Source organism: Oncorhynchus kisutch, unplaced genomic scaffold (assembly GCF_002021735.2).
Source record: "Oncorhynchus kisutch isolate 150728-3 unplaced genomic scaffold, Okis_V2 scaffold1382, whole genome shotgun sequence".
Classification (NCBI taxonomy): Eukaryota; Metazoa; Chordata; class Actinopteri; order Salmoniformes; family Salmonidae; genus Oncorhynchus; species Oncorhynchus kisutch.
Genome location: NW_022263327.1, coordinates 1 through 20366, shown reverse-complemented (window position 1 = coordinate 20366; position 20366 = coordinate 1). Strand labels below are relative to the sequence as shown.

At 44.2% G+C, this 20366-nt stretch overlaps 2 protein-coding genes across 6 annotated transcripts in view; one reads left to right on the top strand and one right to left on the bottom strand.

Annotated features, from left to right (window-relative positions):
* The window catches only part of LOC109878255 (myelin transcription factor 1), a 36973-nt gene extending 22151 nt beyond the window's left edge, over nt 1-14822 (top strand). For all 5 annotated transcript variants that reach the window (XM_031818421.1, XM_031818420.1, XM_031818424.1 and 2 more), the window contains exons 5-9: nt 174-354; nt 567-756; nt 862-935; nt 6192-6323; nt 8230-14822. In XM_031818421.1, coding sequence (XP_031674281.1) covers nt 174-322 — 149 coding nt within the window. In that variant the 3' untranslated portion in view covers nt 323-354; nt 567-756; nt 862-935; nt 6192-6323; nt 8230-14822. The remainder of the gene's footprint in view (nt 1-173; nt 355-566; nt 757-861; nt 936-6191; nt 6324-8229) is intronic.
* On the bottom strand, nt 10405-18165 carry LOC116366203 (ectonucleoside triphosphate diphosphohydrolase 7-like). The gene is made up of 2 exons (XM_031818425.1): nt 17863-18165; nt 10405-17784 (listed from the first exon to the last, which is right to left on the bottom strand). The coding sequence occupies exons 1-2, from the start codon at nt 18087-18089 to the stop codon at nt 17568-17570; spliced, it is 444 nt and encodes a 147-aa protein (XP_031674285.1). The 5' UTR covers nt 18090-18165; the 3' UTR covers nt 10405-17567.
* Between the last annotated feature and the right edge of the window lie 2201 nt (nt 18166-20366).

Sequence of the window (20366 nt, the reverse complement as noted above, 5' to 3'; positions counted from 1 at the left end):
TTTTATTTTTATAGAGGAGCATTTAGTTGTGTGTGTGCGCATATGTTAACATATTTTTCTATTCGGTGTGTGTGTGTCTACGTGTGTGTGTGTCTACGTGTGTGTGTCTACGTGTGTGTGTGTGTGTGTGTCTGTGTATCATCTCTGACGTCCCTGTCCCTGTCCCTCTCCAGAGGTGGAACCAGAGCGGGGGGGGTGGTCCAGGGGAACGGCCCCAGAAGAGAAGGTGTTTCTGGGAGTACCGCCACGCTCACGCACGGGACTCTGGGAGACAGAAGAAGACTGGAGGGGAGGTCCGATGGTCCCTCTCCTGGAGCTCTAGCACCCTACCTAGTACCCTATACCGCAGAGAGGGTAAGCACACTAGCACCCTACCTAGTACCCTATACCGCAGAGAGGGTAAGCACACTAGAACTACTTAGCACACATCTTGTAAACTACCTAGTACACTACCTAGAGAGGGTAGGCACCCTGCCTCGTCCCTTCTTCTCCCTCTGCGGTCATTATAATGAACTTATTGTGAGTGCTTAGTGCTGCTGGTTCGTAACTCATCCCTCTCTCCTCAGGAAAGAAGGGGAGGCGCAAAGCGAGGAAGACGGACGCCAGCGACCTGACCCCTAACCCTGTGAAGCTCACAAACATCGGCGAACAGCTGCAGAAACTCAACGCCACCATAGATGGGATGGGTCCTGTTAACGACCTGCCTGTTGTGGCCAGGGCACGCTCACGCAAAGAGAAGAACAAACTAGCTTCCAGGTACGTAGGGAGGGAAGTTTATTCGTTGTTAGGCCCACAGAACAACACCATCTCTATCTATCTAATCTGATGGAGTGTGTCCTGACACTACTTGTGTGTTCACAGGGCCTGTCGGTTGAAGAAGAAAGCGCAACACGAAGCCAACAAGATCAAGCTGTGGGGACTCAACCAGGAGTACGGTTAGTACCAACCTGGCAACCCTAACCCTCCTCTCCCTTTCCTTCCTTTACAAACCTGGCAACCCTAACCCTGCTCTCCCTTTTCTTCCCCTTCCAAACCTGGCAACCCTAACCCTCCTCTCCCTTTCCACACCTGGCAACCCTAACCCTCCTCTCCCTTTCCTTCCTTACAAACCCTGGAAACCCTAACCCCCCTTCCCTTTCCTTCCTTTACAAACCTGGCAACCCTAACCCTCCTCTCCCTTTCCTTCCTTTTACAAACCTGGCAACCCTAACCCTCCTCTCCCTTTCCTTCCTTTTACAAACCTGGCAACCCTAACCCTCCTCTCCCTTTCCTTCCTTTCAAAACCTGGCAACCCTAACCCTCCTCTCCCTTTCCTTCCTTTCAAAACCTGGCAACCCTAACCCTCCTCTCCCTTTCCTTCCTTTCAAAACCTGGCAACCCTAACCCTCTCCCTTTCCTTCCTCTACAAAACCTGGCAACCAAGGCCTCCTTTCCCTTTCCTTCCTTTCAAAACCTGGCAACCCTAACCCTCCTCTCCCTTTCCTTCCTCTACAAAACCTGGCAACCAAGGCCTCCTTTCCCTTTCCTTCCCCTATCGAAACCTTGTCACTGACTACTACCAATGTGCTATGGAGAGAGTTATTAAGAGATCTCTCAATAATCATTAAATACATTCCACACAAATTAAATTAAATGTATCATCAATGAGATTATTAAGGCCTATACAGCATTTGCAAAGTCATCAACAGCTATTGTTTAAATTCAACGTAGGGTTCAACTAAAAATAGACAATTCAACCTAGGGTTCAACTAAAAATAGACAATTCAACCTAGGGTTCAACTAAAAATAGACAATTCAACCTAGGGTTCAACTAAAAATAGACAATTCAACCTAGGGTTCAACTAAAAATAGACAATTCAACCTAGGGTTCGACTAAAAATAGACAATTCAAGCTAGGGTTCGACTAAAAATACACAATTCAAGCTAGGGTTCGACAAAAAATACACAATTCAACCTAGGGTTCGACTAAAAATACACAATTCAACCTAGGGTTCGACTAAAAATAGACAATTCAACCTAGGGTTCGACTAAAAATAGACAATTCAACCTAGGGTTCGACTAAAAATAGACAATTCAACCTAGGGTTCGACTAAAAATAGACAATTCAACCTAGGGTTCGACTAAAAATACACAATTCAAGCTAGGGTTCAACTAAAAATAGACAATTCAAGCTTTGTTTGATTTCAATTTTATCTCCAAGTTCATTATTAATATGTTGGATTCACGTCTCCATCGCAACCAAAAATCTAAGTAAAATAATGCACTTTACATCAAGTTTGATTTGATTTAGTCCTATTCTTTAACTTTGATTCTTGGTTGAGATTGAGACGTGAATCCAACACACGAATGATTAATTTGTAGACAAACTGGAATTAAAACCAGACTCAGTCAGTGGCAAAGAAATCTACATCTCAACACAATTCAATATCACTTTTAGAAAGCTTTTTAACTTATCGACAAGTTAACAAATAATATGTTGGATTCACATGTCCAACTAATCCAAAAAGACACTTTTTTAAGCCAGTGGCTCGGGTTAAACTATCCAAGCATTCGATATCCTTTAAATGTTGATATTTGGCTGCGTTATTACAATTCAATACTATTTCTGTAAGACCGTAAACAGCCTGAAGTTAAGGCTGTCTGACAAAGTCATGTAATAGTATTTATTCAGCCTTAAAAGGAGTAACACATCCATGGCCACATGTTGAGGTTCGCCTACAGTAACACATCCATGGCCACATGTTGAGGTTCGCCTACAGTAACACATCCATGGCCACATGTTGAGGTTCGCCTACAGTAACACATCCATGGCCACATGTTGAGGTTCGCCTACAGTAACACATCCATGGCCACATGTTGAGGTTCGCCTACAGTAACACATCCATGGCCACATGTTGAGGTTCGCCTACAGTAACACATCCATGGCCACATGTTGAGGTTCGCCTACAGTAACACATCCATGGCCACATGTTGAGGTTCGCCTACAGTAACACATCCATGGCCACATGTTGAGGTTCGCCTACAGTAACTATACATGTCTTCATAGAAAGCGCGCAGGTCTGCGGAGATGTTCACAATTACTATAATAATCTGAACAGAATCTCTAACAGCGTTGGTCACTTGCACCATCTGTAATCCAGGTCATCTGGTTGTGCTATCAGATGAGGCACAGTGATATAACACGTTCATTTCTGACTATGTTTTCCCACTTCAACTGTGTTGTGCGTTTAAATGGTTGAAAGTGAAACACATTTAGACGTCTTAACCAAAACATGAGAGGTTGTTTTCCCATTTGGGATTTGTCTTTTAGGCGGTTGGTTGAAAGCATAGTGATAACACTGGGATTTGTCTTTTAGGCGGTTGGTTGAAAGCATAGTGATAACACTGGGATTTGTCTTTTAGGCGGTTGGTTGAAAGCATAGTGATAACACTGGGATTTGTCTTTTAGGCGGTTGGTTGAAAGCATAGTGATAACACTGGGATTTGTCTTTTAGGCGGTTGGTTGAAAGCATAGTGATAACACTGGGATTTGTCTTTTAGGCGGTTGGTTGAAAGCATAGTGATAACACTGGGATTTGTCTTTTAGGCGGTTGATTGAAAGCATAGTGATAACACTGGGATTTGTCTTTTAGGCGGTTGGTTGAAAGCATAGTGATAACACTGGGATTTGTCTTTTAGGCGGCTGGTTGAAAGCATAGTGATAACACTGGGATTTGTCTTTTAGGCGGTTGGTTGAAAGCATAGTGATAACACTGGGATTTGTCTTTTAGGCGGTTGGTTGAAAGCATAGTGATGACACTGGGATTTGTCTTTTAGGCGGTTGGTTGAAAGCATAGTGATAACACTGGGATTTGTCTTTTAGGCGGTTGGTTGAAAGCATAGTGATAACACTGGGATTTGTCTTTTAGGCGGCTGGTTGAAAGCATAGTGATAACACTGGGATTTGTCTTTTAGGCGGCTGGTTGAAAGCATAGTGATAACACTGGGATTTGTCTTTTAGGCGGTTGGTTGAAAGCATAGTGATAACACTGGGATTTGTCTTTTAGGCGGTTGGTTGAAAGCATAGTGATAACACTGGGATTTGTCTTTTAGGAGGTTGGTTGAAAGCATAGTGATAACACTGGGATTTGTCTTTTAGGAGGTTGGTTGAAAGCATAGTGATAACACTGGGATTTGTCTTTTAGGCGGTTGGTTGAAAGCATAGTGATAACACTGAGATTTGTCTTTTAGGCGGCTGGTTGAAAGCATAGTGATAACACTGGGATTTCCACTACTTCTGGCTGTCTTTTTGAGTGGGAAGATGAAGTTTGAAATCTGATTGAACAACATCTGAACCAGGGGTGAAGGTAGAATCCATTTCTTCCCAGTACGGGACCTCCTATGTGTGCAAGAGTTCGTAAAACAATCCCTTCCAAGGTCTCCTTTACTAGGCTGTCTGTTCTCATCCACTCACAACCTATTACCTCCCAGCAGCGGAGAATGGAAAGAGACGTCTGTTACACGAAGCACCAAGAAGTGTAAAGACAGAATGAATGCGTCCACTGCTGTCCGCGGGTGTTCTCGTCGACCCACATGGCGTTTTGGAGCGTAGGCTATACCACCCGTTTTCAAGTCCATTTGCTCATTTCTCATGCATTTGACATGCGGTAATGATAAATAAGGGTGTAATATCCTACAGTTTTCTAGACACCAAATATTACCCACATTTCCACGTTGAAATGACGTGGTGTGCCCATTGGGAAGCTACAGATGTAGGATCTTAATTTTGAGTTTGCTACAGTGAAAATAATCCTGCAACAACAGGGAATCTGAATTATTTATGTGGATTATAATTTCTTGTAGGGGTTGATACATTTTACATGAGGGCAAAATAAGTCTGACATTTTAAAGTGGAAATTACAAACTTTAGAAGCCTTTGTAAACCTCGACTACACTGCAAGTTTTCATTTCCTGCTGTGCAGGACAATTCTCAGCAACAGAAGACGGATCAAATGAAGATCCTACATCTCTGTATTGTACATCTGCATAATGGTTTCTATGGTACAGCAGTAGGGGAACAGAGAACAAAGACGCTGCCCCCCTGCTGCTCCTCTCCTCTGTAAAACAACCCGCTCTGTGTATCAGGTAGAACGTCACATTGAAGTGACGCTGATGGGAATGCAACACAGCACAACGCCTATAGCAGAGCTGAAGTGTAACCCTCCCTCCCTCTTTCCCTAGTTGGTCCTAACCCTCCTTTCCCTCTCCAGATAAACCTAGCAACCCTACCCTCCCCCAATCCAAACCTCTTCTCCCCTTTCCTCTGCCCAAACCCGGCAACTTCCCCACCTCCCTCCCCTACCCAGTCCCATCCAAACCTGACAATCTCCCTCTGCTCTCCATCCTCTCCCCAGTCAAATCTCCCCTCCGCTTCCCCAGTCTAACCTGGCAACCCCGGGTTAACCTGTTGGAATCTTCCCAACAGCCCTTTTGTTGATGGAATTCCAAACATTCCAGAAGGCGGGCCAACATTCCGCTGCCTGAACGGGCGGGGGCTTGTGATTTGGCCTTAGTCCCCTTCCTTCCCTCCATCCGTCACTAACAGAGGTCTAGGAGCTGGAGCCTAGGCAGGAGTTTCACCTCATTTGCTCCCTCTCTTCATTTCCTCACTCTCTCCCTTGCTCTCTCTCTCACCCCCCACCACCCCATAAACACACACACTCCCCTCTCTCTTCCTCCCTTTCTCTCGTTTTATATGTGTGTACAAGCCTCATGTTTCCATGTGTATAAGCAGTAGACTGGGGAGTTCACTTCAAAATGACTGGAGCTGGGACACCTGCCAACTCTGGACAGCCTGACCTCCATTACTCTACAAAGTTGTGTGGTGTGTGTGGTGTGTGTGTCCGTCCGTGTGTTTAGTGTCTCCCAGAGAGCCTGTCCTTTGGAGGCAATAGAAGGAAATCTGGAGCGAAGGATGTGTGTGAGAGGAGGGGAGGGCTGTGTCCCCTACAGGGAGATTATTATCTGTATTAAGGAGACAGAGAGCATTATGGGAACTGTAGTACATCATGCTGCATTATCCATCTTCTAACTACCTGCCAACTGAAGCCCATTCAAATAGAGCACATTGATTTCATTAAACTATGAACTGAATAGTATACAGCTACTTCAACAGATTTTGTGTTTGTTTGTGTGTGTGTGTGTGTGTATAGAGAACCTTTTGGGGGCGTTGCTGAGGATCAAGGACGTGATTGGTCAGAGGGTGGAGCGCAGCGGAGAGGAGGTGGACAAAGATGAACGAGGGATGACCCAGAGACTGGAGGACATACTGAAAGAGTCCAGTGGTGAGGGAGGGAGGGGATGATGACAGCTTTGCACACTCTTGGCATTCTCTCAACCAGCTTCACCTGGAGTTCCCACATATGCTGAGCACTTGTTGGCTACTTTTCTTTCACTCTGTGGTCCGACTCGTCCCAAACCACCTCAATTTGGTTGAGGTCGGGGGATTGTGGAGGCCGGGGTTATCACTCTCCTTCTTGGTAAAATAGCCATTACACAGCCTGGAGGTGTGTTGGGTCATTGTCCTGTTGAAAAACAAATGATAGTCCCTCTAAACCCAAACCAGATGGGATGGCGTATCGCTGCAGAATGCTGTGGTAGCCATGCTGGTTAAGTTCGCCTTGAATTCTACATAAATCACAGACCGTGTCACCAGCAAAGCACCCCCACACCATAACACCACCTCCTCCATGCTTTACGGTGGGAAATACACATGGGGAGATCATCCATTCACCCACACCGCATCCCACAAAGACACGGCGGTTGGAACCAAAAATCTCAAATTTAGACTCCAGACCAAAGGACAGATTTCCACCGGTCTAATGTCCATTGCTCATGTTTCTTGGCCCAAGCAAGTCTCTTCATATTATTGGTGTCCTTTAGTAGTGGTTTCTTTGCAGCAATTCGACCATGAAGGCCTGATTCACACAGTCTCCTCTGAACAATTGATGTTGAGATGTGTCTGTTACTTGAACTTTGTAAATCATTTATTTGGGCTGCAATTTCTGAGGCTGGTAACTCTAATGAGCTTATCCACTGCAGCAGAGGTAACTCTGGGTCTTCCTTTCCTGTGGCAGTCCTCATGAGGGCCAGTGTCATCTTAGCACTTGATGGTTTTTGCGACTGCACTTTCAAAGTTCTTGACATTTTCCATATTGACTGACCTTCATGTCTTAATGTAATGATGGACTGTTGTTTCTCTTTGCTTATTTGAGCTGTTCTTGCCATATTCATAATAATAATATGGATATTTTACCAAATAGGGTAAATCTTCTGTATACCCTCTACCATGTCACAACACAACTGATTGGCTCAAATGCATTAAGAAGGAAAGAAATTCCACAAATTATATTTTAAGAAGGTACACCTGTTATTTGAAATGTATTCCTGGTGACTACCTCATGAAGCTGGTTGAGAGAATTTCAAGAGTGCACAAAGCTGGCATCAAGGCAAAAGCAGGCTATTTAAAGAATTTCAAATATAAAATATATTTTGATTTAGATGGAGGGAAAGAGGAAGATGGAGGGAGGGGACGGAGGGAAAGGAAGGGAGAGGTAGATGGAGGGGGGGACGGAGGGAAAGGAAGGGAGAGAGGAAGATGGAGGGAAAGGAAGGGAGAGAGGAAGATGGAGGGAAAGGAAGGGAGAGGGGTAGATGGAGGGAAAGGAAGGGAGGGGTAGATGGAGGGAAAGGAAGGGAGAGGTAGATGGAGGGAAAGGAAGGGAGAGGTAGATGGAGGGAAAGGAAGGGAGAGGTAGATGGAGGGAGAGGAAGATGGAGGGGGGACAGAGGGAAAGGAAGGGAGAGGTAGATGGAGGGAAAGGAAGGGAGAGGTAGATGGAGGGAAAGGAAGGGAGAGGTAGATGGAGGGAGAGGAAGATGGAGGGGGGACAGAGGGAAAGGAAGGGAGAGAGGAAGATGGAGGGGGGGACAGAGGGAAAGGAAGGAAGGAAGGGAGAGGTAGATGGAGGGAGGGGACGGAGGGAGAGGAAGATGGAGGGAGGGGACGGAGGGAGAGGAAGATGGAGGGGGGACAGAGGGAAAGGAAGTGAGAGAGGAAGATGGACAGAGGGAAAGGAAGGAAGGAAGGAAGGGAGAGAGGAAGACACAGATTAGAAGCGTAAAGACACAGAGTTCAACAGGGGGAAAAGACGTATCTCTATTCTAACCTCAACATCTGTGTGTTCTCAGGTCCTCTAGTGGCTGGACGGACCAAAGAGTTTGTCCAGAGGATCCTGGAGGTGAGTGGAGGGGGGCTGACCAAGGCTGGGGCCAAAGGCAAAGACACACAGACCCCCCCTGCACCGGGAGAGGGGACAGCTGTCTAATGTTATCACCCCTGACCCCCCCCCTGGACCGGGAGAGGGGACAGCTGCCTAATGTACCCCCCCCCCCATATCACCCCTGCCCCCCCTGGATCGGGAGAGTGGTCAGCTGCCTAATGTACCCCCTATCAACCCTGCCCCACCCTGGACCAGGAGAGGAGACAGCTGCCTAATGGACTGGCCAACACCACCAGCTCCCCTGCGACACCCCTCGGACACAGCCACCCACTCCTACCGTCCCCCACTACACTCTGTCACCTGGAGAATAGGTGGATGGAGAAAGAGAGGGAAGAGGTGGGGGAGACTGAGGTTTGAGTTCAATCCTCCTCTGTTTCAGCTCTGTTTCCTTCTGTCTCTTCAGTAGCGCTCTGTAACTCCTTACCTTCAGCTAATCACCAACACTGGCTAGCTGCTGACCATGTGTGTGAGTCAGCTGATCTGTGGCTGAATGTGTGTGTAGTATGAATGTGTGTGGTTGGTTTAATCTCTCCCTTCTTCAGTAAACTGTATTGGTATCCCATTGTGCCTATATGAATAGACATTGCACTGTTTGTAGATGATAGAGAAGTTGGCAGGGGGTTGGTATGAGGGTAGGGTAAAAAGAGAAGTGGGAGGGAAGGGGGGTGGGGGTGGTCATGTTCAGTAGGCCACAACGTTCCTTGGAAGGCTCAGAAAGAAATAGACTGTATGGAACAGATGTGCATCTCTGACATCTAGAGTAAGGAGTAATGTCTTCTCTATTCACAACATTGCTATCTGCAACGTTTAGCAGGCTTGGTTACACCCTCCTGGAATCAACCCTGCTAGTAAAGATCAGTGGGATGAGCCTCTTTTGACCAGCGAGCGACATAATTGGTGCTTGCCACAGAAGGCATAAATGAGCACTTTGATTCGTAGCTGTATCCTGTCTATTCCCCTTTGAGAAATACCTGGGTCCTGTTCATCAGGCACCAAACGTAACAAAAATGACTGAAACAGGGAATATTACCTGGACTTCTCCAATAAGAAACGCAAATGTTTGTTTTTTTCCATTGCAAAACATCTTAAAACGTTTTGTTAGGTGCCCTAATGAACATGACCCTGAAAATGCAAGTTCCTTCTCTCAGAACGACCAGAGAACAGAGGATGAACTGTGATCACACCAAACATCAAAGCAACTGTAGCAGCTAAGACTTGCGGAGCTTTCGTCACAATTAGAAGAAAGAAAAATTTACTTTAAAAAAAGAAGCAATTAAATCCAACCGACCAAAGATGACACGAACAGCTGACATTTCAAAGAACTGAAATGAAAGCTGAAGTGATCGGCTGTTACCCAACCCTCTCACTCCTACTACTGCCGTTACCCAAACCTCTCCCTCCTACTACTGCCGTTACCCAAACCTCTCCCTCCTACTACTGCCGTTACCCAATCATTGTATCATCAATCTGAAGATGAAGTTGAATTGATTCATGTAAAAAACGTTGATCGTTTTAATGTTTACCCTCACACATCCTTTATGAAAAGGACGCCTTTTGCTACCTGTATTATTGCCAAAAAAAGGTTGATTTGATACATCAATCAGACACTCATTAAATCACTGTTAACATTTAAATCTGAGAGGAGTGTTGGGTAAGGCTAGCATATACAGGACATGCCCATAGAGATGAATAGAGGGCGCACTTCCCATAAAGTTAGGTGTTCTCTCTTTCCCATCTCTATGGAAGTGACTGAAAGCTCCTATAGGTCTGCCTTCAGTGCTACAGCATAACGCTGTCTGGGTGTTTGTGTTCGATATAAACAGAAAACACAAAGGGATGCGTCTGTCCTCCACGCCTTCTGCTTCGTCTGACTCCTAATGTGAACCTGTAGTGCACCTTCCTTTCTTAAAGGCAACAAGAGTCAACAGCTATTGTGGTGGAGCGTTTTTGTTAAATTTGTCGTTAAAGTTGTTTGTGTTTTGTTGTTTTGTTTACTCACAAAGCCATGCTCCCACAAAGTGGGGATGGTCTTTTAGCGACTAGAGAGTCTGTTCTGCCCATAGAGTTAGAAAGAGGGCCTCTCTTTTTTTTTTACAGCCCTCTTTCTAACTCTATGGTGCTGCCTTTGTTGGCCAAGCCAAAGGTGGTGTTGTAGCAGAAGTCCGACGTGATGCAGACCAGAGAACATTGTGTTTTTAAGGCCAGAGAGTGTCGTTGGTCACGCCAGTCACAAAACCTATTTGCACTGCGGTGGGTACAACCAAACACCTTCTAAAGAGTCATGTATCTGCACCTTTTTTTAATCATGTTTATTGATTGACAGCCTATTTGTTGTATTTGGTCATGGTTTTCAGCAACAGAGACTGTTGTTGTCTGGGTCTGTAAATGGTGAATATGGTTTCTGGTTCAGTATGCTATAATATACAGTGCTTTGGTGAAATGTAACTTCTCACCTGAGCAACAACGTGGCAGAACATTCTGCTAATGTTAAAAGGGCAATGTTGTGGTAACCTTGAAAGAGCAATGTTGTGGTAACCTAGAAAGGGCAATGTTGTGGTAACCTAGAAAGGGCAATGTTGTGGTAACCTAGAATGGGCAATGTTGTGTTAACCTAGAAAGGGCAATGTTGTGTTAACCTTGAAAGAGCAATGTTGTGGTAACCTTGAAAGAGCAATGTTGTGTTAACCTTGAAAGAGCAATGTTGTGTTAAAGGTCCAATGCAGCCATTTTATCTTAATATCAAATCATTTCTGGGTGAAAATTAAGTACCTGACTGTGATTGTTTCCAGTTAAAATGGTCAAAATGAAACAAAACAAACAAAAATAGCTTCTTAGCAAAGAGCAATTTCTCAAGCAAGAATTTTGACAGACTGTTTGGGAGTGGTCTGAGTGTGGAGGGGAAACTGAAAACTAGCTGTTATTGGCAGAGAGGTTTGGAACTCTTTCTCATTGGTCTATTAAGTAATTTTCCGATGTCACCAGGCTGGCCAATACTCCATCTCACCAAAACCGCCTGAAATTTCAGCCTGTCTTTTCAAAGCACTTACAATAAAAGTGCATTATCATAATTTTCACAATTTCAACATATTAACCAAATCAAGTGTTATTTGTCACATGCGCCGAATACAACAGGTGTAGACCTTACTGTGAAATACTTTGTTCAGCAGTCTTATGGCTTGTTAAGGAGCCTTTTGGACCTAGACTTGGCGCTCCGGTATCTCTTGCCGTTCAGTGGAAATATATATATAAAACACAGGAAATCTAAATTTTGTCTGCACTGGGCCTTTAACGTTGAAAGGCTAAATGTTATGTTTGAAGTGCCTACTAGATCTGAGTCACATAACCTACAGTACAGTATGCCTGAACAAAACAACCTAGCAATGAACATACCTACTGGGCACAGATTGGTTGAATCAACGTTGTTTCCACTTCATTTCAATGAATTTATGTTGACCCAACGTGGAATAAACATTGAATTGATGTCTGTGGGTTTCCCCCCAACGATGTAATTGTTGGAAATAAATACATTCACGGCAGGACAATTTCAGAGGTGGGAGTGACAGATCACCATGGCGATGTTAAGCAATACTGTTCTGTTTTTTCAAAGAGAACCAAGCTTGAGAAACCCGGGCTGCGTTCCAGAGCCAAATGTTCCATTCTCACCTATGGAAATTCCATCCTTTAGAACGCCCCACCAGCGGGCTAAAGGGTCATTTACCTTCAACTATTTGGCACTCAGGTGCACCGGCTGCTGCTGTGGTGATGGTCCTCAAACTGAGGTGTGAAGATGCATAGAAACACCAATGTCCTGTTTCAATACTTTTTAAAAACATCCTTCTCTTCCTTGACATTATCAACAATATGATTTTCAAGGAGGAGAGGAATGAAGGAATGCAGCATTTTTTAAAGTTTAAAACAGAGCAAGAGGACACAGGATGGTTATTACACAGTACAAAAACGGGAAAAACTCCTATCGGGCTTCAATCTGGAACGTTTCTGTGTAACTTTGGTAGTCCTGAATGCAGCCCGGAGCACTATGAGGGAACACGATGCCAAAGACAGATGGTGGCTGGATTAACAGAAGAGACACTGGAGAGGACGACCAAATGGACAGTCAGGTCTGACATTACGTTGAGGCACCTTTTACTAGGGGACAGGCCTCTTTCAAATCGCCCAAAACAACACAATGGTCTCTGAATGTTTTTTTTAACGTTACTCATAATGTGTATCATGATGAACTCACAAACACACGTTGTGATTTAAGCTCACAGTGGCTAGTATGATAATCATCATCTCTTTTAGGGATGAATAGTAACTTCCGTGTAAGTGACATTTTCCCATTCATTTCAATACATGACTAAGTGAAAATTCGACTCAAAGTTCGAACCTCTGTGTTCCAAATGTCCATACTATGTATTATGGAGCAATGTAGTGGGCAGATAGTGTTGTGTACCCAGTGGGCAAAAGCTGGTTGAAGTAATAATTACAACTAGTTTATTACCAGAACTGGTTGTAATCTGGTCCTGATAAAGTCATTTCTATCATGTCTTTCGAGCTGGTTAGTATTGAAATTGGAATGCAAGCCTTGGTTGATTGCCTCGCTCTGTGTTGGTAAAATGGTGGAGAGTGAGTGTTACTGTACTGTGGTTATATATTTCTCTCTCTGGGAGGCTTCTCTTCTCCACACACACACACACACACACACACCGTGCCAGAACAGTCACACGATCTCTTCTCTGGCAGGAGCACTAGCACTGCCCTCCTGCTGCTTTCTGCAACAACAACAACAACTGTAGAAATAACTAACAAACTCACAAACTGTTGTTGTTTTCCCTCCCACTTAGACCTACATTAACTGGATTCGTTGTTTTCCCTCCCACTTAGACCTACACTAACTGGATGTGTTTTTCCCGCTTCCTGTTCATGTACCGTTTCATGGGTTGTGTTTTGGGTTAACTTTGATGGAGCGGGAGTGGTGGCGAAGTCTTGGCAAGGACTCTCTCTACACTCTGCTAGCATTCCTCCCACTCACTCTGCTTCTCAGAACACTGTTTATGTTTTACCTTGAATAGAAGGGGGGTGCCAGGGGAATGTAGTCAAGTCAGATCTCCACCTTCAGCCCGATTTGCCACCTGGCATAAGGGGGGGGGGGGGGGGTCACAGATTGGGTGCATCCGAACTGACTCCCTGTTCAAGATATAGTGCACTACTTTTTCACCAGGGCCCATAGGACTCAGGTTGTAGGGCGCTGGTCAAAAGTAGTCCCCTATAGGGAATAGGGTGCCATTTCAGACCAGCCATTTACCCAGCTCCCTGGTCTAACACAGCCTCACACTAAAGGGAAACTAAACGAGTGGGCTCTGACATACCAACAGGGAGAGCTAGCCGATCCCAGAGACGGATCCTTCCTGATAATACTGCCTTTAGAAACCCAGTTCTAGAATGCCTTTGAGCAAATCGACAACAAGGGCTGAATCCAGTTTGAACTGACAAACGGTTCAACAAGTGTGAGCACTGTATTACACATTTGTAGGATGCATTTTTCTGCCAAATGTCTAGGCCTATACTGTAGTATGTTATAACGAGGTTGACAACAATACAAAGTGTTCTTGCTACTTTTTCCATGTTCATACCAGGAAGAATGGAGCATTACCTCGTGTTCTAGTTGGTCTTCTGTAGGTGGAGAACATGATTCTCTCCATTCACTGTCTGAAATGGATGAAACTGAGGTGAATTCCACCTTAGCTCAATCTGTGTGTGTGTGTGTGTGTGTGTGTGTGTGTGTGTGTGTGTGTGAGAGAGAGAGCTGAAGAAGGCTTGTGTGTGCTTTGTTTAAAGCCTGAATGGGCTCGGATGTAAGATGACCCTGGTGGGACTACAGTGACCCCTCAGTGACTGGTCCTGAACTGAAGACTTTCTCTCACACACACACTACAGACTCCCACATTGTCCTCCCAGAGACTGGAGGCCCTCTCCTGTTTCAAAGATGACGTGACGCCCCGAGACAGGAGAGACGGAGAGCTCGGAGACTCTTTTTTTTACCCTAAACCCCATCAGGACTGTCAGACACACAGAGGAAGACAAATGATACCCAAACCAATGATTTTCTAACAGAGCGAAGTAAGAAGAGGAATGGACACGAGGAATTCTTTTGGAACTGCAAAAATTTCTTCTGGACTACAAACAGGATACATTCCAGAACACAGTGTCATCATGTCATGTACAGCACCCCCCATATCCTTTCACAACTCCTCTAACCCCCCCCCCCTCTCTGTTTTCAATAACCTACAATAATCACAATAGTACAATAAACGCTTGGCAAAATACAGAATGGAATAACTTTTTTAAACATTAAAAAGCAGCAAGAAAAGAAAGTAAAGTGCCGTACAAATAGAAGCCTAATTTTTGTTTTTTGTTTTGTGTGAGTGTACTGTACACCATTATAATGTATATTTTAATATTTATATGCAGCTGTTGTATTAAAGTATATTTTTAAGAAAACAACAGGTTGGTAAGGGTGCTCTTTTTGTTTCCCCGAGAGAAGAATTTGTTTGGACAGTGGCCAAAGCTTCCACCTTGTTTCCTTTCCTTGTTTCCTTTCCTACATTGTTAGCAAACAGAAAGCCAAACAAGAGTTTTATTGTGGATAATTCCATCCCTGAAGAAAGTCAAATGGGGAGAGTCAGCCTTGGTCCGTTGGCACATTGACCTGCACCCGTCTCTCGTACCTGGATGATATAAACACCCAGAATGCCCTGGAAAGTGCCAGCTGCCAAACTCGGTTCATGTCAGGGCACATTGACACACGTTACCAAGACCTGCTAAACCAGCTCAGTCATATACACTAGGCACCAAACAGAAGAAATGGAATGAAACCGGGAGTACCTGAACTTGTTCAATAAGAACTTGGTTTTCCATTGCAAAACATTTTTGCTACCATGTGCACTAATGAATGCGACCCTAAACATGTACCAAGAGAAAGTACCCAAAGAGAAACAACATGTTTTAAAACATTGATTTATTTAAAACAGATGTTTGTTTCTCACATCCATGTAGTTATTTTTCCTCAATAAGAGACCGACAAGACAGTTAGGATTATGTCCCAAATGGCACCCTATTTACTACATTGTGCAATACTTTTAACCCAAGCCCTATGGGACCTGCTCTAAAGTAGTGCACTATATAGGGAATAGGGCCCCACTAACGTAGTGCACTATATAGGGAATAGGGTGCCATTTGGAACACAAACTTGGTCCAGTTGATCATTGGTCCTTCTTTAGGAAGAGTCAAAATAGAGCTGCAACAATTAGAGGCCCCTTCCTCTTGTACATTTTAACAAAACAAACGGGTCAAACCGAGGGAAGGTATAAGACCCCATTCAAATGCTGCACTGAAGGTTTCAGCCAGAGAAAGAGTCCAAAGCCAAAAGGAAGTGTGATGAATTGACATTAAAATCACTGACGCTACACTTCCACTTGCATTGTGACGACTCAAATTATACAGCCTCAAAATAACAAGATAGCTCCTTTGATTAGCAATTCAATGCATCTCATTTAACAGCAGCAATACCTCCCAACATTATCAAGAGTAGTAGAGCAGACCGATAGTGATGTCTGATTGGATATTTACAGTACAGGGCAGGTGAGGAGCTGGTGGTAACTAACATTGACAGTCTGACATAGACCCATCGTAACACACAACTTGGAGTTCAGGTGTGTGTGTGTGTGTGTGTGTGTGTGTGTGTGTGTGTGCGCGTGTGTACCACAGTTCAACACAATGCAATCAGAAGGCATCAACTACAATCCATTAAACACTGACAACCCGTTTCACTCCTAGCTTGTCATCAACATAACTGGCTCAGAACAATCTGTTCCCAGCACCAAAACAAAGAGTTAAAAACGTTAAGGACATTCAATGAACCGCTGTAATAAATTGTTTGAGAAGGGAAAGGGGGAAACCTAGTCAGTTGTACAACCGAATGCATTCAACTGAAATGTCTTCCACATTTAACCCAACCCCTCTGAATCTGAGGGGTATGGGGGGCTGCCATAATCTAAATCCACGTCTTTCGGCGTGAGTTAACTGCTTGTTCAGGGGCAGAACGACAGATTTTTACCTTGTCAGCTCGGGGATTCGATCAAGCAACCTTTCGGTTACTGGCCCAAAGCTCTAACCACTAGGCTACCTGCTGGTTACTGGCCCAAAGCTCTAACCACTAGGCTACCTGCCACCCCATGTTTGATTCCTCATTGTAGCTTTTCAATACAAAAGCATTCCCACAGTGGGATTATTAAGGAATTAATGCACTTCCTGTTTGTGAGATTTACAGGAAGTATACTGGTCAGATAGACTAACTATCATGGTTACAATACTGTCCAAAACAGACAATCATAGAGCCACCCTTTTCATCAAAAAGTAGCTAGAAGTTACCACTAACCACAGATACAGGGTCAGATTTTATTTGCATCCCCCTCATGGTTAAGGTTAGGATTAGGAGTAGGTTACTTGATTCTAGATCTGTGGTTAAGGGCAACTTCAGCCTCAAACGTCAAGCTTCACCTTCCTTCACACAAAATGTCCCTCTGCAACAGTGAATTATCTCCAATAGAAATAGAATGGCTCGGTCCTCAGTCGTTCACCTGTTGGGATTCTCCTGTTTCGTTGTTTTAACGATCTAGTTCTCCCTTCATGAGGTTTCACCCACATCCTGCAATTCTCCTCCCCCTTTTGAAGGTTCCGGTTCCATGGCCCCTCCTACTTATGTTTACATCAACACTCTAGGTCAGAGGTTACTATAAATAGTGATTTGGACCTTGGTTGATATTTTATTTTACGAGGGTGCTCACGGCCAGGTCAACGTTGATATCTGTTAAAGAAACGGGAGTGTCCAGCACCCCCATAATTAAAACCTGTTGTAGGATGACGTTGCTATTGCATTTCTAGCCAATAGTCAACGTTATGATTCAGCGTGACTAAGCTGGTCCTAGATCATTGTCCCAACAGGGCGTTGGTCCCAGTCAAGGTCATGATTTGCGGGTTGATAATCTGATCCTAGATCAGTGCCTCTTAACAAATAGAGCACCAGTCAAGCTTACAACTCAGAGGGTGAAAGGTTGATCCTAGAGCTGTGCATACCAGGCTATGAACACCAGTTACTGAGAGCATCTCGACTCATCCTAGATCAGTAACCCCCCCACACCCAAGGCCTCAGGTCAAGAAAGATTCAGAGTCTAAACTGATCCTGGATCAGGCCAGAAGAGCCTCCCCCTCCTCCACCCAGAGCAGGTCCAGGGCCTCTGCCTGCCTCTGTTCTCGCTGGTGGATCCTGCGGAGGCGGAGGATGTACAGTAGAATGGCCAGCAGGACCACCAGGATACAGGCAAAAAACAGGTAGTGGTTGTAGACGAAGGAGGAACGCAGCCAGTTGGAGTGGCCCTGTTTAAATGACTCTGCCTGGAGGTCCCTGTTAGAGAGGAGAGAGAGAGATGGATTAATAACAGACAGACACAGACAGACAGGCACACAAGAAGTGCCTACTGACCTGAGAGGCAGGAAGCGTGTCTTAAACAGGATGGCTCCCAGGGTCCACTGCACCTCCTTGTCATAGACCAGCTGAGCAGTCTTCAGGCTGGGGTAGTCCTTAGGGAACCTGAAGCCTGAGTGGAGCACCTGGAACATCCAGGCTGACTTAAAACACTGGTACCTGGACAGGGAGAGAGGTGGTTGATGAGGTGAGGTATGCTGAGGTAAGGTATGCACAATACACATTCCATTTTTATTAGATAGGCATTTCCAGACAGATGGTAGTACATGAATATCTATTAGACATATTGATTACAGAGGTAGACTGGGTAACTGGGGTTACAGATGAATATCTATTAGACATATTGAGTACAGTGGTAGCCTGGGTAACTGGGGTTACAGATGAATATCTATTAGACATATTGAGTACAGCGGTAGACTGGTAACAGATGAATATCTATTAGACATATTGAGTACAGAGGTAGACTGGTAACTGGGGTTACAGATGAATATCTATTAGAGTACAGCGGTAGACTGGGTAACAGATGAATATCTATTAGACATATTGAGTACAGAGGTAGACTGGGTAACTGGGGTTACAGATGAATATCTATTAGACAGAGTACAGTGGTAGCCTGGGTAACTGGGGTTACAGATGAATATCTATTAGACATATTGAGTACAGTGGTAGACTGGGTAACTGGGGTTACAGATGAATATCTATTAGACATATTGAGTACAGCGGTAGACTGGGTAACTGATGGTAGTAGATGAATATCTATTAGACATTGAGTACAGTGGTAGCCTGGGTACTGGGTAACAGATGAATATCTATTAGACATATTGAGTACAGTGGTAGACTGGTAACTGGGGTTACAGATGAACTGGGTTTACAGATGGTAGTAGATGAATATCTATTAGGCATATTGAGTACAGTGGTAGACTGGGTGACTGGGTTTACAGATGGTAGTAGATGAATATCTATTAGGCATATTGAGTACAGTGGTAGCCTGGGTAACTGGGGTTACAGATGGTAGTAGATGAATATCTATTAGGCATATTGAGTACAGTGGTAGACTGGGGTGACTGGGTTTACAGATGGTAGTAGATGAATATCTATTAGGCATATTGAGTACAGTGGTAGACTGGGTAACTGGGGTTACAGATGAATATCTATTAGACATATTGAGTACAGTGGTAGACTGGGTAACTGGTTTACAGATGGTAGTAGATGAATATCTATTAGACATAGAGTACAGTGGTAGACTGGGTAACTGGGTTACAGATGGTAGTAGATGAATATCTATTAGACATATTGAGTACAGTGGTAAGACTGGGTAACTGGGTTTACAGATGGTAGTAGATGAATATCTATTAGACCATATTGAGTACAGTGGTAGACTGGGTAACTGGTTTACAGATGGTAGTAGATGAATATCTATTAGGCATATTGAGTACAGGGTAGCCTGTGTAACTGGGGTTACAGATGAATATCTATAGACATATTGAGTACAGTGGTAGACTGGGGTAAACTGGGGTTACAGAGGAATATCTATTAGACATATTGAGTACAGCGGTAGACTGGGTAACAGATGAATCTCTTGTTAGACATATTGAGTACAGTGGTAGACTGGGTAAACTGGGGTTACCGATGAATATCTATTAGACATATTGAGTACAGTGGTAGACTGGGTAACAGGATTAATATCTATTAGACATATGAGTACAGTGGTAGCCTGGGTAACTGGGGTAACAGATGAATATCGTATTAGAACATATGAGTACAAGGGGTAGACTGGGTAACTGGGGTTTACAGATGAATATCTATTAGACATATTGAGTACAGTGGTAGACTGGGGTACTGGGTTTACAGATGGTAGTAGATGAATATCTATTAGACATCTTGAGTACCATCGGTAGACTGGGTAACCTGGGGTTACAGATGAATATCTATTAGACATATTGAGTACAGTGGTAGACTGGGTAACTGGGTTACAGATGAATATCTATTAGACATATTGAGTACAGTGGTAGACTGGGTAACTGGGGTACAGATGAATATCTATTAGACATATTGAGTACAGCGGTAGACTGGGTAACTGATGGTAGTAGATGAATATCTATTAGACATTGAGTACAGTGGTAGCCTGGGTAACTGGGGTAACAGATGAATATCTATTAGACATATTGATTACAGAGGTAGACTGGGTAACTGGGGTTACAGATGAATATCTATTAGACATATTGAGTACAGTGGTAGCCTGGGTAACTGGGTTACAGATGAATATCTATTAGACATATTGAGTACAGCGGTAACTGGGTAACAGATGAATATCTATTAGACATATTGAGTACAGTGGTAGACTGGGTAACTGGGGTACAGATGAATATCTATTAGACATAGAGTACAGTGTAGCCTGGGTAACTGGGGTTACAGATGAATCTATTAGACATATTGAGTACAGTGGTAGACTGGGTAACTGGGGTTACAGATGAATATCTATTAGACATATTGAGTACACA